This window comes from Eleutherodactylus coqui, chromosome 1, assembly GCF_035609145.1.
Source record: "Eleutherodactylus coqui strain aEleCoq1 chromosome 1, aEleCoq1.hap1, whole genome shotgun sequence".
NCBI lineage: Eukaryota > Metazoa > Chordata > Amphibia > Anura > Eleutherodactylidae > Eleutherodactylus > Eleutherodactylus coqui.
In genome coordinates this window covers 487,134,555-487,159,010 of record NC_089837.1, presented here as the reverse complement: position 1 = coordinate 487,159,010, position 24,456 = coordinate 487,134,555, and the positions used below count along the sequence as shown (strand labels likewise).

The 24,456-nt window shown below is 43.4% G+C and overlaps 1 protein-coding gene across 1 annotated transcript in view; it reads right to left on the bottom strand.

Annotated features, from left to right (window-relative positions):
- CWF19L2 (CWF19 like cell cycle control factor 2) overlaps positions 1-24,456 on the bottom strand; it is a 149,417-nt gene that overhangs the window by 11,219 nt on the left and 113,742 nt on the right. The window contains exons 14-16 of the mRNA XM_066586248.1: positions 10,466-10,582; positions 6,970-7,125; positions 2,419-2,499 (exon numbers count right to left, since the gene is read on the bottom strand). Coding sequence (XP_066442345.1) covers positions 2,419-2,499; positions 6,970-7,125; positions 10,466-10,582 — 354 coding nt within the window. The remainder of the gene's footprint in view (positions 1-2,418; positions 2,500-6,969; positions 7,126-10,465; positions 10,583-24,456) is intronic.

Genomic DNA, 24,456 nt, shown 5'->3' with positions numbered 1-24,456 from the left:
GCCTATGATCCATGCCTAGATCAATATGAGATAAGAGTGATGACATATTAAAAGAGGTTGTCCCACTTCTAGCTGTTTGGCTACAGGAAGCAGACAGCGCCATACATTGTGCAGTGGCCCAAGATGGTACTACAGACTGAGTTCTATTATAGGAAGCCTGTCACCCTATTTTTGCCTAGTAATGGAATATAATTTCACATGTGCGACAATAGTGGTACCCTTATTTTGTTTCAATCTGATTGCCATCCTGAGATATCGTCCCAGAAAGGGTTTCCCCTCAGTTTGCTAATTAGGTCTGGATCGTCTGATGGGTGGTCCACCGCTGCCAGCAGTCCGGGCTCTCTTCCCCCCCACCCCACCCCCCGTTTCTAATTCTCGAACTCGGCCTACTGGAGACATCATGCATTCCACCTTCAAAGCGATTGTGCCGCACTAACAATGGCACATGACATCATCCCGGTCCAAGATGAAGTCACCATGCAGGTGCCCAATTACTCAGCGCGGCGCAAACATTTTGAAGGTGATAGCAGACGCCACTCAACAAGACAGGGGAGAGAGCCCAGACCGCAGCAGAGGTGGACAGCCCATCGGTCGGTCTACAGCCAATAAGCATACGGTGCAAGAACACTATATGGGGCGATATCCTGGGATGGCAGCAGATTGAAGTAAAATAAAGATACTAATGCATTACTCATGTTGCCACGCAGGTATATTCCAATACAGGGCAAGAAACAATGTATGGCGCTGTCTGCTTCCTGCAGCAAAACAGCTAGAAGAGTGGTGTACCCTGTTCTCTTACCCTTCATGACCGCCATCCAAAATGGTATCTTCCAACAGGATAATGCCCATCTACATATTGCAGCCATCATAAGACACATCTTGCAAGGAGTCACAACCATGGACTGGCCTGCATGGTCCCTGGATTTATCCCCAATAGAACATGTCTGGGACACTATAGGTAGATGCATTGTGTCACACATGGCCACCCACCACAAACTGTACAACGACTGACCGCACAAGTCATGGAGAGACCCCAACAAGTTTTGTGAACACTTATTGATTCATCTCCTGCGAGGATCCAAGAGTGTATAGGTGCTCATGGTGGGCAAACGTCTTACTGAAACCTGCACCGAACAGTTATAAACTTTTGGTTGATTCTCTCCAATTTGCTATCACTGATCCGGGCTATGACTCTACATATCTCCCATGCTTCATGAAATTCCACCAATTCTTCCTGGATGGAACATTTCCACTTTCAACCAGTGTTGATACAGCCCAGACAAGATTGATAAATCCAAGATTAGCCGGATCGATATTAGATTAACGATAGAAAAATGATAAGTAAATGATATCTAGATAACTGAGAGATATTGTATGGGATGCGAGATAAATTCAGAGAGATCTGTGACATATACTGCATATTAAGTATTCACACGCTCAGAGACTCGCAGTCAATCTTTTGAGAAACTATTCACTCACTCTTGGGACAGAAGAAAATTCACTGAAATGATTCTCGCTCCCGGCATAATTAATGTGCTAAAAATTAGAGCACGCGGTGCATATTTATTACTGCTGCCCATAAATTACAATACGAGACACACAAGTAGACGTAGCGGCGCTATTCCCCTACATGACGACATTCAGATCATGGAATTACAGCACAACAACGTAAGGATGTCCTCCGGGATCTCACAGTGTTCACATCTACATCTCGGGATGTGTCTTCAAGCTCCATTATGGGAGCAGGAAAAGATAATCCACTGGCCGATGATGGAATCCAATGGTGCCAAACAGATCCCAGAGATTATAATAGGATTTAAAGGGGTTGTCCCGCGCCGAAACGGGGGTTTAAAAAAAAACAAACCGGATAGTACTTACCCGAATCCCCGCGCTCCGGTGACTTCTTACTTACCTTGCGAAGATGGCCGCCGGGATCTTCACCCACGGTGGACCGCAGGTCTTCTCCCATGGTGCACCGTGGGCTCTGTGCGTTCCATTGCCGATTCCAGCCTCCTGATTGGCTGGAATCGGCACACGTGACGGGGCGGAGCTACGAGGAGCAGCTCTCCGGCACGAGCGGCCCCATTCAGAAGGGAGAAGACCGGACTGCACAAGCGTGTCTAATCGGACGATTAGACGCTGAAATTAGACGGCTCCATGGCGACGGGGACGCCAGCAACGGAGCAGGTAAGTGAATAACTTCTGTATGGCTCATAATTAATGCATGATGTATATTACAAAGTGCATTAATATGGCCATACAGAAGTGTATAACCCCACTTGATTTCGCGGGACAACCCCTGTAATAGTGCCGCATTGCTTTGTATTTTAGTGCATGGAGTCTCCGAACACAACCTCCGACGCTGATGTCAACGAGCCCATAGCCAGACAGCGATGAGTAAAACCAAAAGCTACTTACAGATCGTCGCACATCCTTTGCAGACAGGTCTATCAGCTTCTTATTCATGGACCATTCCTCGTCAGATTCCATAATCGCTTTCTATGCCAAAAAGACAGGAAAAATTTATTGGCTTTAAGGAAAACTCCAATCAAACATGAAAAACTGTCTATCCCCTCCAACTACACTGCATTCCCCGTTACAGATTGGTTTCTACATTGTAGCAGCTTCTTGCTGTAATCCTAAACAGGCCAATGATAGGCCTTCCCCACACATAGGCAATTATTTTTCAGAGAGTTTAGCTGTCTGAGGCTCACATTTTTTTCAATGGAGCCTCTCGGACAGCCGCTCGATCCCGGCGCCGCGATTTTCAAGCGGAGTCTGTTCTATTTTGGGGCCTTTAGCACAGGGGCCCCCAACTCCAGTCCTCAGGGACCGCCAACAGGTCATGTTTTCAGGATCTCCTATAGTAGGAACACCTGTGGCAATGTCTGAGGCACTGACAATACTTACATCACCTGCGCAATACTGAGGAAATCCTGAAAACATGACCTGTTGGTGGTCCCTGAGGTCTGGAGTTGGGGAACACTGGTTTAAGCATACCTCATTAATGATGAGCAGTGCTGCGGCCGAAAACTAAAGTAAAATGCGGCAAAGCGCCGCGATTACAGATGAGCAAGCACACTCGTTTAGGGCTGCTGCTTGATCGACCATCGGTCTTGTTGAGCAACTGATTACTAGACCGAGCACCATGCGGGGGGCGGGGGGGGGGGGGGGGGGGTTGGCAGGGGGCAGCAGTGGGGAGCGGGGGAGAGGGAGATCTCTCTCACTCTTCCCTCCCCCCCGAATGGTGCTCGGTCTAGTAATCAGTTACTTAACAAGACCGATGCTCGATCGAGCAGCAGCCTTAAAGGAGCGTGCTCGCTCATCTCTAGCCGCGATTTAAATCACGGAGCTTTGCCGCGTTCGTATGTGAGGCAGAACTAAGGCCGCATTTAGACAGAACAATTATATCACTCAACCAATCACTCGTCATTCAAATTTGAATAATTGTAAACGCAGCCAATGATCGAATGAAGAACAATAACTCATTCGCTTATCGTTGGCTCGTTCGCTAATCGTTTGGTTTAAACACTGATCGTTCAGTCGTTCTCATTGACTGGGACAGCGAACTGAAGGACTTATCTGCCTGTATAAACAAGCTGCAAGACCGAATGAGCTAATTCTGACATCGTTCGCTTGTGCGAACAATAAATAGTTACCTGTAAAAGCACCCTTAGCCCTTAACCATATCTTTCCCTGCACAGAAGACTGGTGCCAACTCACGTCCCAATTAAGCTCCTCCCACATTGGGGAAAGTAAAAAAAATAAAAATAAAGAACTGATAAATCATGGAATCTAAATAAAATAAAAAAATACATCTGATACATTTCCATAATAAAATCAAGCTGTAACTAAGCTCCGCCCACTATGGAACAATTTGAAAATGGAAGCTGAAAATGAGCCATCACTTAACGCATAAATATAAAAGGGGTTGTCTACTTTTTACAATCCTGTTTTGTAGGAAGTATTCCCAAAATAGGTCAATCCTAATTTATCCCACTATTGGGAATCACAGCAATCAGCTAGAATTCTGGGGGAATCTACCGTAGCAACAAGTGTTCAATTCCCCTGCAGTGCCACCACAGGAGAAATGGAGTATTACAGAGTGTGCACAGTAAAAACAATGGGTCATACATGGACATAACGAGTCCTCCAGTGAGGGAGATATTTAAAATGTGGGCCTGCCATAATATGATATATGAAAATAGGTTTTATAAACCAGGCAATCCCTTTAATAGATTTTAGCTTTATCCTTTTCTCATGCCTTTTTATCGCCGTCATCAAGGCCTCTACCCACCATGTGATGACTGCAGTTGTGCTTTAAAATGGTAAGTACTGCTGATACTACCAGATAGATTGGAACATACGCCATCATGTCATACGAAGTCTATAAAATAGAAGAGCCGCCCCGGAGGTCAGCGAGTGTCAAAAGCAGATGTTATGCCGGCTGGTTTTTGCCTAATGAAATCTCGCCCGGGCCCAGTGTCATCTCGGTGGATGTGTTCCCGGACACCCGGTGGCAATTGCTTCTTCCGAGTTCTATTTGCAATGTACTTCACCTTTGCTGCTCGATACGTTGAGGTGTGATTTATGTCTGCAATAACCTCCCCTAAATCTGGGATAATGAGTTTTTACGAGATGTGCAGGAAATCCTTCCATACACGGAGCGGTCGCCTGATTGAAAAGATGTGATCTTTACCCGGCTTGTTACAAGACTTCAATTTACTCCTGAAGGTCTGTATGGGGAAAGAAACTTTTTTTATACTGAAAACTGCAAGTTTCATTATGCAGAAATGGAGCGGAATATATTCAATTATTATTTCTACAGGAAAAAGTCTATTTGAAGCAGAAGACTAAAAAATTAAGGCAAAAACTAAGGGACAGGAAATAAAGAATTATACTTGTCGTACGGGACGAGACACACTGTTCACACTGCTATCTAGGTTGTGTCTGGTTTACACTGCAGAATAAACCCTCTTTACATGGACCGATGATCGGGCATATGAGTAGCAATAACGAGCACCAATCTACAAGTCATTTGACAATCAATGCTGGTTATACTGGAGGAGCATAAAAGGGTCCTTATTAGAGATGAGCGAGCATGCTTGTTTAAGGCTGCTACTCGATCGAGTAGCAGTGTTATCGAGTAACTGTGTACTCGCCCAAGCAGCATGCGGGAGGGAGAGGGAGAGGGAGATCTCTCTCCCCTATTTTGCCCAGTGTAGAAAAGAAAAAAAAAATTAGCATAAGTCAATGGGATTGGTCTGATTGGTCTTAGGGTTTATTCAGACGTGCGTACATCGGCCGAGTTTTCACGCCGGGCCGATATACGCTGTCCCTCCCACTCACCGGCTTTCTGCTTCTGTCCTCCCCTCAGAGTGGTTTGCAATGAAAGTGGGCAGAACGGGGGCCAGAGCTAAGCTCCTGCCCCCTTCACCGCCCCTTGTCCATAGCTAGCAATGAGAGTAGGTGGGACCCGGTTCTGCCCCCTCCCATTGCAAACACCGGAGTGGAGGAGAGAGGCAGAGAGACAGTGAGGGCGAGGGAAGCGGGACAGCTTGGATGGAAGCGTATATCAGCTGGCCGTGAAAATGCCGGCCGATATACACTTGTGGGAATACGCCCTTAGACTGTCTAAAAATGACATCGGTGTGCCCAGGAAAACCTAAAATTGGTTCTGTGAAAAAAATAAATAAATTATGCTTAAAAATGGCTTTTTTAATTACATTTATTAAGTCTAGTATAATTTTTCAGATTTTTTTTTTCTAAATCAGCAAAAGATAACCACTAAAAATTGGCTTCTACTTCATTGGGTTCTATTTGCCTTCCTCTGGATCAACATTGGCTGAATTAGATGGACGTATGTCTTGGCCTAACGTATTTTGTAAGTTACTTTGGAAACCACCTTATCAAATATACTTTGAATGAATCTGTGGAAACACATGACTCTTTCCTCTGTCCTGCTGACTGGTCAAGAGGGCCCGTTTGTATATACTGTTCTTCTCTTTTCACCCCACCCTGAGGCCCTTTTCACATGACGATTCCAGCGTACAAGCTTCTGGTATCCACAGGGCTCTACTATGGAACGTATTTTTGGCCTCCCCCTGGTCGGTACATGCCAGCATTGACCCTCTTACTACATAAAACAGTATCCATTAACAAAAGTATATGTTAAACATCATATACCTTTTCATTTACCCCCGTGAATGACACACGCCACTGTATGGCATCGGGCGTGGCCTTCGTTGCAAATTTTTCGTGGCATATTTGTCAAATGGAGCGAAGTAATGTGAGAAAGAAAAACACTATAATCTTTTTTTTCCCTTTCCAATTAACAATCATCTTTCACCCTCCCTTTGTCATCATCAGCGTAGGATCTTTCAGGAAGAGGTTCGGGAAGGAGGTCTCCCTTCTCAGGGCGGTTACCCAGTTTAGGTAGGTAATTAATAGGTAGGGTCCCTATTTAATGGCTTTTAAGTGTATGATTAAAAGTTAAGTTTTACCTTCTAATAGGGGGTAAATTTTGAGGATTTTGGTTGAGCCCTTGTTTTGACTATTTGGTCCCAAACTCCAATACCCCCGTTTCCCTGAAAATAAGACCCACTCCAAAAATAAGACCTAGCAAGATTTTTTTTTTTTTTTGAGGATGCTGAATGCTTTTTCAGGATTTTTGAGGATGTTTGAAGTATAAGCCCTACTCTAAAATTGAACTCTAGTTACAGTTAATAAAAAAAGACACAGTGTCCAGGCAGATATACATGTAAAAAAGTGAAATCTATTGGAGCAAAAATTAATATAAGACACTGTCTTATTTTGGGGGAAACAGGGTATTTAGTTTGTATTATTGTTTTGTCAATGAATGTGATATAAACATATGCTAATGGGTACACCAATCCTACCTATTAGTTGCTATAATTTATTGGGTCTTTTCTAGCTCCTTTACTAGTAAAAACATTCAAGTTTACGAACCTTGAAATAAATGGGTGCCATATCTCCCACTTCCTTTGGCAGAGGAATACATTCATAGACCAGATGGAAACGCTTTTTTAGGTTTATGTTTGTTTCGAGAAAGATACAGTCTAGTCCTTTATCGGCAAACATCTTGACCAGTGTTTTACGGAACATCTAGAAGTAAAAATATGAAGTTAAACAAGTGGAGCCCTCTAGTGGAGAAAGCAAAAACAAGAAAAAAAAAATGCAGGTGTTTAAAATGGTTTTCCAATCTTTAAAATAAACTTGCCCAAGCACAGGTAATGGTAAAAAAATATAAAATGACCATTGCTCATACTTCTACTGTGCTGCTGGTCTAGTGCCGCCAACCTGGAAGCGATGACATCATGCTCACTCCTCACATGTATGCTGCAGCCAATGAGCATTCCATGTGATGTCATCATTTCCTGTTTCAGCGGGAACCGGAGAGGAAAGGAATGGGTTAGCGGCACTAGACAGGTGACCCAGCTGAAGGGTGGGTATTAGGCATTTTAATATTTCTTATGCCATTACCTACCCCGGAGCAAGTTTTTATTAAAGGTTTAGGAGTAGGGATGAGCGAGTATACTCGCTAAGGCACTACTCGCTCGAGTAATGTGCCTTAGCCGAGTATCTCCCCGCTCGTCCCGAAAGATTCGGGTGCCGCCGCGGGGCGGGGAGCTGCGGGGGAGAGCGGGGAGGAACGGAGGGGAGATCTCTCTCTCCCTCTCTCCCGCCCGCTCTTCCCTGCTCCCCGCCGCAACTCACCTGTCAGCTGCGGCGGCCCCCGAATCTTTAGAGACGAGCGGGGAGATACTCGGCTAAGGCACATTACTCGAGCGAGTAGTGCCTTAGTGAGTATACTCGCTCATCCCTATTTAGGAGTTACGGACAAATATAGATGGAAATATGGAACAACATGAAGATTACTTTGGGTACTAGTAGGAAAAATAGTAGTGGAGAAATATGAAGAATAAGGCAATGACTGAAGAGTGACTTACAGAAAGGAGAAGAAGGGTCAGGACATTAGACTGTGTGCTTGTTGTGGGAGATGTGGCACTGGGCACACGGATAACTACCATATAGTGCCCACATAACACTGTCATACCATCTCCCACATAATACTGCCATCCCTAATAAAACAGTCATTCGTGTCCAAATAATACGGCCATTTAATGCAGGTTGCTCCTGAGAGTCCCATCTACAGCTGCCATCGAGGAAACAAGGGGCACAAGCAATTGGCTAAATCTGCCACCACTTAAAGGGGTTGTCCCGCGAAACAAAGTTGGGGTATACACTTCTGTATGGCCATATTAATGCACTTTGTAATGTACATCGTGCATTAATTATGAGCCATGTAGAAGTTATTCACTTACCTGTTCCGTTGCTAGAGTCCCCGTCTCCATGGTGCCGTCTAATTTTCAGCGTTTAATCGCCCGATTAGACGCGCTTGCGCAGTCCGGTCTTCTCCCTTCTCTTGGGTCTCGGCAGCAGCGGAGTTCTGGCTCCGCCCCCTTCTACGCGTCATTGCGTAGCTCTGCCCCGTCACGTGTGCCGATTCCAGCCAATCAGGAGGCTGGAATCGGCAATGGAACACACAGAAGACCTGCGGTCCACCGTGGGTGAAGATCCCGGCGGCCATCTTCGCAAGGTAAGTAAGAAGTCACCGGAGCGCGGGGATTCGGGTAAGTACTATCTGGTTTTTTTTTTTATCTCTGCATCGGGTTTGTCTCGCGCCGAACGGGGGGGCTATTGAAAAAAAAAAAAACCCGTTTCGGCGCGGGACAACCCCTTTAAGACCACCTACTTCACCAGCCGAGAAGGGATTAATGTGGGTGTAATTGTATATACTGGAACATAGTAACACTAATAAAAGTTATCAGGTAATAAAAAGATAAATAAGGATCACACACACCGCATGTGGGAGTCGATGCCGCTAAATGCTTAACATTCCGGGTACAGAAAAAATAAACATTTTACACATTCCTAAAATAAGCAAGAGGGCGTAAAAGTTGCTATGAAACTATAAAAAAGTGATGTCCTTGTCAGGTTGTACTGAACTTTTCTCATTTTGTAGAGTGGTTTAGATGACATACAGGACTCCGCGCATCTATCTCTGTCGGTATATGCTGAACTCTTAGCGGAAGCATAGAAATAAGAGAATTTGAGAAGTGCCGCTTCTTACTCTATCGGTTCACCCTCATCTTAAAGGCTATGGACGCCTTCTGGGGAACATTTATGTATTTATTTTACTCAAATGCATGTATTTTGGAATAACAATCATTTTTGCAATAGGGCTTGATTAAAAATTTTGCACGGTTTGTATTCCGCAGTTTCTACATATCACCGTATATAGAAACCGCAATCCGTCTCAGCAGGAGATCTGTCAGTGAAGCTGGATTGACAGCTACGTTTCCCCCTGTTCTCTCCTCTCCTGCATCTTATTAGCCAATTTAAGACCACAACAAAGTTTATATCTTTGTGGTGCTTATAAATTAGCTGGTAATGAGCTGGAAAGAAGGACTAAAGGGCTATAAAGCAAACTGTCAGTCCAGCCTCACTGACAGATCTATCTAGACTGAGACTGCAGCTTCTATATACAGTAATATGTGGAAGGTGTAGAAGACAAAACGGTGAGAAATTTTTAATAAAACCCTACTGCAAAAATGATTGTCAGCCCAAAATACATTAATTTAAGTAAAAAAAAAAAATTTGCCCTCCAAAAGATGTCCATAGCCTTTACAGGAAACCCGTCACATCACCACAGCACCATAAACTAAGTTATGATGCTGTTAGGGGAGGGGACAGGGATCTGGGTCTATTTTTTATACAACCCTGCTCCTATGATCTAGCATGGTGAGCCATGGAAGTCAGCGTGCAGCACGAAAATCTGACTCTCTTCAAAGTCCAATGTCCTCTCTCTCCCATAGACTTGTATAAGAGAGGGCGTGCATGGGACTCTGAAAAGAGTCAGATTTTCGTGCCAGACGCTGACTTCCTCAGTTGACCGCACTGGATTGTGGGGAGCGCGTGAGTATAAAATAAATACAGCGCCCGACTCATCCCCTAACACCACCATATCTTAATTTATGGTACAGTGGGGATGTATCAGGTTCCCTTTAACCCTTTCCAATCCAATTTGTATCCTGGTTGTCCTAGGGGGCTTACTCTTTTTCTTCCGTTATACAACGGCGCTATCTGCTGGCTAAAGCCTGTACTGCATGAGGCGACACGTTGGATAGGCTCCGACAGCAGAGAGGCTGGCAATATGCAGTAAGAGAACCCCAAGGGACATCTTCCAACATCAGTGCTGCACAGCCCTAAATCATATTGTCTTTAGAGGTCAGGCAGTGGATTGGAAAGGGTTAAAGGAACACTGCAAGCAAAACCGGTTCCGTGATTCTGCCAAGTGCAGAGCCTGGGGGTGGTGCGCGACACCAAATAACTACACTCAGTCTTAATCTGAAGCCGGCGACAGAAATCAAGAATAGATCACCTGAATTTCACTCCATATGTCCTCATCCAGCAGCGTGGCTGCGGTGCAGTGTTGTAGAGGAACGATCTGGCAGTGTCCCTCTGTGAGCGAAACATGGTTGGGAAGGCACAAATACACCTATATGAAAAAGAAATTGAGAAAAATAGCAAGCCAATTAGTGAATGGCCAATCATGTTTATAGGTGCAACATATGTTGGAAGACAAACATTATAAAATAAAACACCTGATCATCCAAGTGAGGGTCTCCCAAAATCTCCCCGCTCTGTATAGAGTACAGCTCCTATTAAGCTCACACAATGCTTGCCAATTCCCCCTGTATAACTGCTCAGAAGGTTACTCCTAGATGTTAACCATCACTAGCCATGTTGTCCTGCTTGGAGTCATGGAGCTCCATTACCAGAGGAACGCCACACCTCTTCTCTGCTCTCACCATGCGGCTCCAGCCACCGGACCTCCGAAGGAAGCTGCTCCAATACTCCACTGCCTTTCTTCTTACTAAACAGCTCTAGGGTATTTTTCAGTTGACATTTTCTATGATTCACCCTATTTGATTTGGCTTCCAAACATCCTCAGAGGGTCTTCCAGCTGATTGATCCCTTGCTTTCTAGAAGGTATTATTTTGACCTGGCTTCCTGACCTCATTTGACCCGATTATTCTGTGTCCTGACTCCACGCCTGATCTTTTCACACCGATCCTAGAACTAGTATTCACCTGTCATTGCCAAGACCTGTGATGAGATTGTATTTTGCACAGCCTGCTATCAACTCTCGAAGCGGTTACTTGTTGGGTATCTGGGGGACTGTGACCCCGGGTACCCAACAGGGTCAAGTCCGTACTTTCTTGCAGGGAGTTAAGTATGCACATTGTCAGACAACTTGGACTTCGTATCTCAAACTAGTCAGCGCCAACCCAACAACAGTCTCCTGAAATGCTAACTGTCTTCCGACACCCTCAGGTCCGGCTTAGTCTTTCTCCTGACTGTGCAAACTATGTGTCTGTTGAGAAAACCTGCCGCTCCGTACCTCCTACAAGCTGTCTGACAATTGGCATCTAGGTTGACATCTGGACTGAAATTCGTAGGGAGCTTAACAGTGCAGCTTCTATATAACTAAATCACGGACTTGTCTTCCCAAGGACTTCCTGGTGGTGTTTGAAGTCAATAGGTATTTTAATATTTAAAAGGGGTATTTTCAATCTTGGTGTTTCATGTCCGAAATGGGAAAATCTGGTTGTTCGGTTACGATGACCTGTCAGAAAGACGAGTGTTTAGTGCAACGCTGTTTCCAAAGCTTTCATTGAAGTGAATGGCAGCTACAGTAAGTGTGGCACAGCTTGCTACACTGTCTTAGTATCTCCCCGAGTTACGGAAACTTCCTTTCTCTCTAAAACTTCCTAGAGTCGTCCTCATAAGGTGGGTCATGTGACCACATGGGAATTACTTGGCTTTATGTTCTCTCAAGAAATCCATTTTTCAGTCAGCATAATTCTTGTGTTATGGCCTGTACCACACAAGCTGCTTACAGTGGGGGTACAAACTCCCATGACAATTACTGCTGATTACTAGAGACCACTTTCACACAGTTACAATGAAGGAGACCGTAGCCCATTAGTGATGAGCGAGCGTACTCGTTAAGGCAAAATACTCAAGCGAGTATTGCCATTTTCGAGTACATGCCCGCTCATGCCAAAAGATTCGGGGTCCGGTGGGGGGCGACGGGGGAGAGCGGGGAGGAACTGGGGGGAGATCTCTCTCTCTCTCCCCCATGCTCACTCCCGCAACTCACCGCTCACCCCTGCCGGCCCGCGAATCTTTTCTCACGAACGGGCATGTACTTGAAAATGGCAATACACGCTCGAGTATTTTGCCTTAACGCGTGCTCATCTCTATAGCCCATCCTCCTGACTGAATTATGGTCTGCAACTAGTTTAAATGAATATAAAATACTGATGGTAATTATGGTGTCCTTCCAGAAGGTAGAGATGGTACAGGCTCTAGCTGTTCATGTGCTGTTTTACTGATGCATCATGGGATTGATAGCACAGAATAGTAAAGGAGAACGCAGGAATGAATCTCAGACAGGAGGCAGCACTGTATGGAAATATGTGCAATATACACCGGAGACCTCCACAGTGTGACAATTAGGTGAGGGGGGCTGGAATTTCGCTAGAGTGGCTATGTGAAGGGAAGATGGGGATTTGAAGCTGTAACTGCGACACAGATATAATAAAATGATGCAGCACCAAAATTGGGTCGACTTTAAAGAAAAGGAAACTGGTTGAAGTTTAATCACTTCTTCCTCCATTCTGACATATTGTTGGTGTATATTTTTAGCACAAAGATTTGTTCGATTCTTTTCACCAAAGGGCTCTATGTGACATATAATAAGCAAATAAAGCTGACAGGTCCTGACATGTGCTATTATCTTCACTGTATAAAGGGGCCTTTTTCCAGGCTCTGATTCCATCTATCATGATGCTGCTGCACCAACAGTCATTAATGTACAAGGCCCCTTGAACACAGTGTCAGTTTTCATCTTCTAGATGCCAAAGCCGGTACCCGATGCCCCCATACTGGTTGTGCTGCTACTGCTGAATTTCATTGTACAGCAATTTCATGCTAACCCAATTCTCACTGTGACTCCAAGCTGCAAACTAATCTTCCTGTAATCTGATGGAAAGAAGAGAAAAGTAGCACCATCCTTCCACTTTTACTGCCTTCTAGAAAACCTTTCATTTCTGCAGTAAAATGCGTTTGCCAAATGACGCGCTTCGCAGCAATCTAGGATCCTAATTTAAGGTTATCAAGAAGCCGCCTCAATGTACTTTTGGGAAACTTATTAGAAACAATTCATTTTGTGTATATAGGATGGTATGAACGTGTGGGAATGACTTAAAGCGATCCTCCGCGGGACAAAATTCTGTACCGGGACCGGAAAAGGAGGGGGTAATTGCAATTGTTGTTTCCTGCTGCCCTTCTGATCTGCCGCTTCCAGGACCCCTTTTTAGCTGTTCAAAACGGCTGATGCAATTTTCAGACTATGTAATCTCCCCCCACAGTGCTTTGGTAGTGTTAGACTACCAATGCACTATACCTGCTCTCCGATTGGCCAGAGCTGCTCATGTGATTCAGCACTAGCCAATCATAGAGCAGTAAACAGTGTGTCCAAATGGATTGCAGCAATTTTCAAACTAGCTAATGCAGTCAAAAACGGGGCATGGAACTGGTAAGTAGGAGGGGCGTCGAGGGAACAACTGCCGGTAATATACCCTCCTCCCTGTCCTGTCCCAGGAGGGTCACTATAAGGTCTCCTGGTCTACCGTTTACATCCGTGTTTCTGACACGATTCTCCGACTTTTTCTTGTTCCCTTCCCTTCTATCATTCCATTTCGATCTCCTAATGCCTTTAATCATGCTGTACCGTGCTTCTGTTTGACACCATTTCGCTGATCCTGGCGTCTTCATACTCCAAATTACCCGTGATGTGACCCCTCTTGTCTCCTCCACCTTGACGAGAACTCGGAGTAATCAGCTTAGCCGGTCTTTCTGCACGGCTCAATTCTCTTTGGGTGAAAATTAGTTTTCAATGAGAAGCGCTATTCCTAAATGTTTTATTATCTGATCTACTCATAGTAGTACAATTACCAGAATGTATTTAGGGGGTTTACTCAGACTTGGCAACCTCTGTTACAGGGAATGTATCACCTAAACTTTGTGCTACTTGTTAAAACCAGAGAGAGACCCATTCTTTTTTTTTTACTTCTAATCAGTTTGCACTTTCTGATTATAGATTCCGTTCTATTAATTTTCTGTCCACGATTATGGCGGCCATCCTGCCTGTTCAGCTGAGGTTAACGAAAATTCAGAGATACGCTTTACATATAAGGAAAAAATTGGAGTCAGGAGATGACAATGACTTCTATGGGGGAAAGTTGTGGGCATGCTCTGAGACTCGTGCAAAGGTGATGCTCTGTAACCTGCGCAAGAGCGGGCAAACTGTGTCAGATGCCTGTGATGATGAATCTTGGGTTATTTATATAAAAGGTGAAAAGTAATACTTCCTCCCTGCACAATGACCTCTGCACAGGTCACAGAGCATGTCCACAATATTCTCCCACAGAAGTCAATGAGTCATTGTAATCTTGCCTGTGTTAATGAGATGACTGTTGAAAACATTGTGAGGCTCAGTGGTCAGTTTCAATACTGCATGATTACATTAAATTTTTTATGTATTGACACGGGAAAAAATCCACCCAAAAGGTGTAAAAAAAAAAAAGTTTTAAGATTAAAATGTGATTGAAACAGGTCATTTTCTGTCAATCTGTCTACAAGAGGAGGATTACATGGTGCAAGACATTCTAGAATGCCTGACTAGTGATGAGCGAGCGTACTTGCTAAGGCCAATTACTCGATCGAGCATTGCCCTTGGCGAGTACCTGCCCGCTCGCAAGAAAAGGTTCGGCTGCCGGCGGCGGGGAGAAACGGAGTGGAGATCTCACTCTCCCTCTCTCCCCCCCCCAACTCACCTCTCACCTGCGCAGTCAGCCGAACCTTTTCTTCTGAGCGGGCAGGTACTCGCTAAGGGCAATGCTCGATCGAGTAATTGTCCTTAGCGAGTATGCTCGCTCATCTCTATGCCTGACCATTTCAGAAAACAAGTTACTCATGAGTGAATGATCAATTATGTAAGGATGAAGGGGGAGATTAAGTAAAACTAGTAAAAATAAAAATGGAAGCATTGCAATTAGCAACCACTAGAATTACTCATCCCCCAGTTTTTGGACTCCCATAGCAGAATGGACATAGAGTGGTTCAATCCCACCCTTTACTCCCTCTTCAGCAAAGGATGGTGACAGACGAGCGTATTCCAGCCCCATTGATGCATTCATACTGTGATGAGGGTCCCAGCCCGGCTGCAGCGTCTCCTTACCCCAAATATGAGCATCAGAGATAACTAGAATTGCTCGTAGTTCGGGGTCAGGATACCCGCAGTCAGGTCAGGAGCCCTGTACATATTATGGGTGCATAAATGGGGCCAGAATACACTCTTCTGTTACCAGCTTAAGTCTCTCCAGCCTTTGCAAAACTGCAACACCTACTAATGCAGCTAAATGTAACTTGACTGTGATAACTTTCTGAGACACGTTATCTTCTGCCACTGAATAGCTATTGTCATCTTAACTTAAAAGCCATTGAAAAACCATTGAAATGGCAAATTAAATGTAGCACAGTGTTCTCTTCACATGTTGAGATCAAATTGGTTACACCTGTGACTGTAACAAAGGGGCGCCCTCTGCTTCTAGAGGAGAACAGATTCTACACCGACATAGGAGGGGGTTCTTTACTGTAAGAGCAGTGAGAGTGTGGACCTCTCTGCCTGAGGACGTGATGATGGTGAACCCACTAAAAGAGTACAAGAGGGGCCTGGATGCCTTTCTGGAGCGATATATTATATGTTATAGTCACTAATTGTGTCAGAAGGGTCAGGGATCCGGGGATTATTCCAATTGCCAGATTGGATTCAGGAAGGAATTTTACCCCTAAGTGCGGAAAATTGGCTTCTACCTCAATGGGTTTTTTTTTTTGCCTTCCTCTGGATCAACATTGAGGGGGCGGGGGGGGGGGGGGTAATAGGCTGAACTTGATGGACCTATGTCTTTTTTCAGCTGTTAGGACATGTTAAAAGTTGCAGTTTTGAAAATGCAGGAGGACAAGAAGTTGTAAGCCACGGCCTGGTTCTTTCTGTGATTTACTGAACAAACCAGAAGAGTAAAAAAACACGTCTGATAAGAAATAGTTAAGTTCTGATTTGATGTAACCTCACACCACAGGGAAATGTGTTCGGAAACATCCTATTGATGTTCTCTGGCAACATGTAATACGATGACTTGCAAGCTGAATTATTTTAATGTAATCAATTGGCGGCTCGGATTATGAATTTGGCCAAAGTAATTCAACAATGATTAGAATCGCTTCAGCGTGCAAAGTATCTGCCGGATTAATTACTTTCTGAGCCATGTGAAGATCCCTCGCTGCAACTGTAGCATAGGTCATGTAAGGAGCCTAAAGGGTCAAGGCAGCTGTGAAGACGACAATTACAATACTGTATACACCACAGATGTGTGATCGGTGACATAACATGCATGTCTATATGGTCTCAGCGCTAACATTCTAGGTATAAGTAAGCAGCCCCGAACTGGCAATATAATTACATTACGAGTAGACAGGACTGCAAGATCCTCATGGCATCAGACCAGCCGCTACCGACCAAATCTCACCCCGAATCACGCATCAGACAAAATCTGATGAAACACTTGATTCTAAGACGAACTCAGAATTAATCTGTAAATTCACTTTTAAAAGCAGCAATTCTGATTCAATTAACTTTATTGACATGTTGACTAGACCTCTTGCAAGCCGACATAAATTAAAAGGCTTAAAGGGAACGTGTCATCAACTATAAGCACCATAAACTAAGTCATGGTGCATATAGTTTAGGTGACGTGGAGTCCGGGGAACCTCTTATCATACTGAGACGGTCCCCTATTCCTGTGGTGTTCCCCAGTTAAGTCAGCAGGTACATAAGGCATAAGGAGTGGGACTCTTATCTGAAGGTTATGTGCAAATACTCCAATTCATCTATATAGGGATGATGGCAGAAACAGGGGACTGGGTGAGTATGAAGAGAGGCTGCCAGGACTCCAAGTTATCTAAACTACAGGCCCCATAACTTAGTTGATGACAGGTTTCCTTTAAATGTTTTTTTTTCACCATAGTAAAGGTCCTTTAACACGGAGCGATTTGCTCCAGTAGATGAGAACCGATCAAAGAGATTGGCGCTTGTCTGCCCGGCCATTACACAGGTTGATTGAACTTCATGACTCAGACAGCGCAGCCTAAAGCCCCATTTATACACACAAATGATCGCTCAAAATTTGTCAGACATTGACAGTTTTGAGCGATCATTTTGCATTAGCTACTAATGGGCTAATCAGCCCATTAGTAGCCAACTAGTTTCATTAGCATGTATTTAGAGAACAGTGGGTGGTCTGTTCTCTAAATACAACATTATTGTTCTCCAGCGGGACAGCAGCTGAAGGAATGTTATCAGCGCTGCCCACGGAGATCTCAGCGTGCCGTCCCTCTTATCAGAGACAACGGAGTATAGGCTGAGCTGAACTCAGCGATGGACGAAAAGTGCACGATGCGCAGACATTTACAAGCAACGATAATCATCATCAAAAGATGGCCTTTGAGCGATAATCGTTGTGTAAAGCCCCCTTTACACCTGCCAACAGTTATGTAAAATAAGCATTCATATAAATATCTGTGTGAGATTGTGTCAGCCTGTGTAAAGGGCCATTGAAGGTCTGATCGGTTGGGACCTCCACCAGAACCAAAAATTAAAGCACTAGTATAGGTTGGACATATTTTCCTACCCTCACAGCCACCCTAGACCAGTAAGTTTATCTGTGTTGTAGTACGCACTCATAACTCGGTCAGGAGTGGCATCTTGTCCTTGAAATCAGTGGGGTTTCAGAGGTTGGACCTCCGTTCATCACTTAGGCTCAGCCCACACCGGCGTTGAGTTTTTCAATGAAGATATATATATCTTAGGAGGATCCCATATATCGAGTGGTGCACACTTTTTTTTGCCCCCTTTTAACATTTTGATGAGGTGGTCTTGCTCAAAAAATATTTTTTTTTTATAAAAAGGTCTTCATTCGTAAGAATTAGGAAAGATACCCCCAATCCCAACAAAACACACACTCCAATATACAGAGAAGTTCAAGCATTTTGTTCCTCAAACTTTTTAACTGGACCTACAATCAGATAGGATTAAAAAGTCTGCCTGATCTAAAAACCTAATTTCAAACACTCTACTTGGGCAGTTCTGGGATCACGTATTTTAGAGCCTCTTTTGCTCGGGGTGACTTGTCACTTCTGTGTATTACAAGCACAGCTCAGGAATATAAATGTAAACCGTGTAATACTTTACTTCTCCTGTGGTGCTGCTGCATATTGCTTTACATATTACAGCTTCTCAATGGGGTCTCGGCAGCGGGACTCACTAATCAGTTTATCATCCAAGGACAATTCCAACAAGAAGAGGTTGTTCAAATGTAATAACTTATAGGATGTTAGGATCCGAAACATGTCAGCGTGCCAATGATTCGGTGCAGTACCAGCTTCTTGACTTTTCAGGTCATTATAGTCTACAACCTGACTTCACTACGTACACTGATATGCCAAAAGTCATGGGACAGAAACTAAAATCATGTAGGGCTCCTCTAGCCCAACAAAGTGCAGCAACTTGACATTGGATTGATTCCACAAGTGGACAGAAGACATCTGGAGGGATATTGAGTCATGTCATCTTGATATCTCCCACATCTCCATGGTATTTGTAGGTGCGGAACTCCGATGTGAATGGACATTACCACCACATCCTATAAATTGCTTGATTGGGCTCGTGTCTGATGAATTTGCAGACCACACCATTTGTAGAAACTCCTAGAAAAAATTCTGGACTACTTGGGACTGATGACACTTTGCATTTTCCTGCTGGAATATCCCATCATTTTGGGGCTACGTCAAGTTTATGATGGGCTGCAAATGATCACCAAGCAGTCGCTTGTAGTGGGCACCGGTCAATGACCTGCTTAAGCAGACCAGTGGACCCAACTCATGCCATGAGAAAACACCCAACACCAGTATGGAACCATCACCAGCCCACACACTGCTTTGTTAACAACTTGGGTCAATAGCTTCATGGGGTCTGCACCACGCAGGAATCCAACAATCTGCCTGAAACAACTGGTACCGTGACTCATCGGAACATGCCAAAAGTTGCCAGTCCTCCAACGTCAACAGTTAGCAACCTCAAAAGCCTAGGTGAGTCGCTGTGTACGATACAAAGATACTCTGGTGGGTCTTTTGCTTCCATATCCCAAGCAAGATGTGTGTGGGGGGGCCTTCTGCATTGAATGTGGAAGTAATTTCTACCAGAGTCGCTAGTGAGTTTGCATAATTCTAGCCAAAGGTTGCCGGTTGCAATCATCAAGTATCAATGGGCAACCAATGCACTGTCCATTTTGGGTGGTAATGCCTTCTATGATGTCCCCCAAATACATATCATTGTGAATCGAGGTATGTTAAACGCTTGCACCTATACAGGTGTGGGCGTTCCCAAACCATCCCCTTCATCATTCATTTGCATACTGCTATCCCAGGACTTTTGGCATGTCTGTGTAAAATGCTACAGGTATCAAGCAAGAATGTCTATGTATACTTTTTCTAAATTCCACACAACTTTCGTCTCCAAAATGTCACCCCGAACTGTACTATGTAATAAATAAAGAAAATCGACTCCGACATCTCAGTTTGATATGATGTGAATGTGATCAGCTTACAAGATCTGCTCTAACACAACAAAAGGTCATTTTCCCCGAACACTAGTCCAAAATGAACACAGTTTCCACATTTCCGCTTTGCCGGCCCCCTGCTTAGAGACTATATTGTTTTCATATGCTAAACAGTGAAATCCATGTTGTGAGCGCCGGCATACTGGGCTTGTTGAGAAAATGTGTTGAGACAATACCCAAGTGTGCTGATATTTATACTTGAGAAGAATATATTACATTAAGCTGTCTTCTCTCTGACTCATCCATTCCTGTCTATTGTCTCACGCTGGCTGGAAGCTTCGCTCCGTTCCCAGACCATCATTTCTTTAATCCTGATAGATTTATCTCCTTCTAACGAGCTGCATCAAAAAAATATATAAATGACTTCTGGATTGATCCGTCGGCTATTACTGGCGGCCACCGCTCACCTGTTCATGAAGTATAAGAGAAGGTCATTACCCATTACCGGTGGTATTCTGCGGTAGTGTTATCCAATGCAGTGCTCCCCCAGTGGTTTGGGTGGTTTATCTCTCTTAGGTGCCCTAGATGGTGAAATACTAAGGTGCCCCATTCACGCTGTGTTTACGGTAAACATTAACAAATACATCACAAAGGTGTAACGATGTATTGCAAGGTATAGCTTATTCGCAGTATGTGTTTTCAGTAAAAAGAACAAAAAAAGTATCAATTGAAAAACGTACACATTTTTACTAAAAAGAAAAAAAAAATTATACTTTTTTTTTTTTAAAGCATCTGCAAAGAGTAAGTTGTTTGCGGATTGTCTTCGGTTTGTTTTTAAAATGTATACGTATTGTGCGCTACAGCATTCTGTACAATACGTCAGGCGATGGGAAATAGTTTTAAAAAATATAAATGAAGGTGCACTTTTTTTGCAGGACCCATTAACAGAGTCAACTACAATACAGAGTGCTCTCCATCCTTTCTGGACCCCAGGGCCAAGTTTACCTAGTGTTAAGACATTGTGCTAAGCAGCGTTCACACTGCGTTTTCTGTTTACGCTAAATACACACTTTTTTATGCTGCTAAAAGTGTAAAATCATACAAATACACACACACACATTATATATTAACACCACAGATAACACACAGTAACATATTCAATAACATGTTAAATGTTCATTTATTCTTTACATTAGTCTTTTATATTCATTTATTATTGTTTTTGGTATTAAAAACCATATTTATTCTCCATTAACCCCTTGAGTGGAACGCCTGGAAATTTTCCGGGAGGAGCTCCACTGCCCATGGCGATATAGCCTGGAAGATTTCCGTGCTATGTTTCACTATGGGAGCTGCAGAGTACACTGCCATAAGCTGTGGCAGTGTGCTCTGCCTGCACAGTCCCACACAGAACAGTGCAGGACTTTGAAAAAAGAAGCAGGGATATATTACCGATCTGCTGAAAACTTCCCACTTCTATTTTCAAACTCCTGCACTGCTTTGTTTACAGGTTGCCATGGAGACCATTGGCTTGTCACAAGCCAGCCAATGGTCTCTGTGGCAGGGAGAGCTGGTGCTTGGCTATCAGAGGATAGCCAGGCACCAGCTCTTACACAGCAGAGAATGGAGAACACCTCCGATCTCTGCTGTGTTAACACTTTACATGCTGCGGTCTATGCGACTGCAGCATGTATAGGGCTGTCACCATCAGACCACCGGAATGTGATCAGGGGGTGGAGATGTGTCTTTGAGGAAGTCCCCTAAAGGGACAAAAATTTAAAAAAAGAAAAAAAAAGAAAAAAAAAATTATACAAATAAAAACATTTTTCTTCCTTTACTTTGTAAAAGATTAAAAACAAAATTACTCATGTGGTATCCCTGCATCGTAATGACCCAGAGAAGAAAGTTAGTACATTACTTAACCCCTTAATGACGCAAGCCCCCTTTTCATTTTTTCCTCCCCCCGTTTAAAAAATCATAACTCCTTTATTTATTCATTGACGTCGCTGTATGAGGGCTTGTTTTTTGTGGGACGAGTTGTATTTTTTAATGGTGCTATTTAATGTACCATATAATGTACTGAAAAACTTTTACAAAATTCTAAGTGGAGTAAAATGAAAAAAAAAATGACATTCCACCATCCTTCAGTGCATCTTGTTTCTACAGCGCACAAACTGCAACAAAAATGACCTGATAACTTTATTCTACGGGTCAGTACGATTGCTACGATACTAAACTTGCATAGTTTTTTTTTTTGCTGTAGTACCGGTACTTGTATTTTTTTTTTAGACATTTAATTTTTTTTAAATTATTTTCTGCTGCATCTTCTGCGCGCAATAACTTTTTAATTTTTCCATCAACGTAGTTGAGCGAGGGCTCATTTTTTGCGGGATGTCTTGTAGTTTACGTTAATACTAATTCGGAATACATGTGACTTTCTGATTGCTTTTTATTGCATTTTTTCTGGAAGACAGGGCGACTGAAAAGAGCATTTCTGGTGTTCTTTATTTTTTTCGGACTATGTTCACCATGCGGGGTAAATAATGCACTACTTTGATAGATCGGACATTTACGGACGCGGCGATACCAAACATGTATTTTTCTTTTATGATTTAGATTTTTTTATTATAGATATGGCAAAAGGAGAGTGATTTAAACTTTTATTACTTTTTTTTTTTGTGAAAAAGTCGCAAAAAAGAAAAATAACTATTACAATTTGTATTGGCATAATCGTACCGGCCTGTAGAATTACTTTAATATATTATTTATACTGCTCAGAGAATGCAGTGAAAAATAAAAAAACAGGCCAGAATTACAGATTTTGTTACTCTTACTCCTAGAAAAAAATGGAATAAAAAGTGATAAAAATTTTACTTGTTCAAAAAAATTAGATAAATGAAGACTAAAGTTCATCCCGCTATAAACAAGCCCTTCTAGAGCTCTGGCAATGGAAAAATAACATTAATACGGCTCTTGGAATGTGGCGACACAAAAGCAAACCTTTAAGAAAAAAAAATGTTTGAAATGTACAAAAATAGCAAAACATAAAAACCTTTATAAACTCGGTATCGCCGGAATCATGATGACTCGGAGAATAACGTTATCACATTATTTATTCTGCATGTTGAATGCCGTAAAAATGAAATCCAAGAAACAAATGGCAGGATTTCTTTTTTTTCCCCAATCTCCCTACAAATGTTTTTACAAAAGTTCCGCAATACATTATATATACCCAAAAATGATGCCATCAAAAAGTACAACTTGTCCCGCAAAAAACAAGCCCTCATATGGCCGTGTCAATGGAAAAATGAAAAGGTTATGGCTCTTGGAACGCGACAGCAATATTAGTTGAAATTAAATAATTAGACCATTTAAAAAACCTGCCGTGGTGGGTCTGACAGGGTGGTAAGAAACCCACCACTGAAGGGTTAAATGTGGTTTGATGTTTTTTGGAATGTCTAGAACAAATTAATTGGATTTACAGTGATTCCTACGGAAATAATTACCTTGAGTTTCATTGGTTTCAAGTTTGGCCGATTGCTTTCGGACGGATTACCAAGGAGAGGTTTGCCTGTATTTGGATGATCTGTTACACGTATTTACTTCCCATCTGCTATAATCAGTTTTTAATGGATTTGCTTTTGGCTCTAGTTTTACAACTCCACATACACAGCGTGATTTAACATATCCTTTAAAAGGAAGCCCAAACAGATACAAACTGGAACGATTTCATTTGTATCCATCACCCATCGAGCACAATGGATATAAAAAAAAAAAAAAATAAAAACGCACACAGAAGACAGGAATTAGGTTTACCTGTTAATTCCTTTTCTGAAGTCATCCTGACAGCATACACATGGAGGATGTCCACTGGACCCCTGTTGGGACAGGAAGCGGAAAAACATACAAAAGGCACCTCCCGCCACCGGCTCACCAGTGTGTACCAAATAACTACAGTGACCCGGCTTTGCTTAATCACTCATTTTTAATACCGAAACCATAGTACAATACGTTACTTCACGTAGAGAAGGATAACTGAAGGGGAGGGAAAAGCCCCTATGCTGTCAGGATGACTTCAGAAAAGGAATTAACAGGTAAACCTAATTCCTGTCTTCCCCTCGTCATCCTGACAGCATACACATGGAGGAATACCAACAACCAAGGGCTTTAGGGAGGGACCACTGCCTGCAGAACTTTCCGCCCAAAGGCCGTGTCCCGGCTGGCCCCCACGTCCAGACGATAGTGTTTTACAAAGGTATGGGTGCTTGACCATGTGGCGGCTCTGCAGATCTGGTCGGTTGTCGCCTGGGCTCTCTCCGCCCAGGAACAGGCGACCGCCCTAGCAGAATGGGCTCTAACTTCGCCCGGGAGTGGGATCCCTTGGGATCTGTATGCCTCTTCTACGGCCCTCCTGACCCACCGTGCTAGGGAGTCCTTAGTAGCGGCCCCTCCTCTGCATGGACCCTGAAATTGAATGAAGAGGTTATTAGATTTCCTAAAGGTATGTGAGACCTCTAAGTACTTCAGAACTGCTCGTCTCACGTCTAGGTTATGGAACCTCTGTTCCGTAGTGTTCCTGGCAGAAGGAGGGAAGTACTATTCTTTGCTCTCTGTGAAAGTCCGCGAG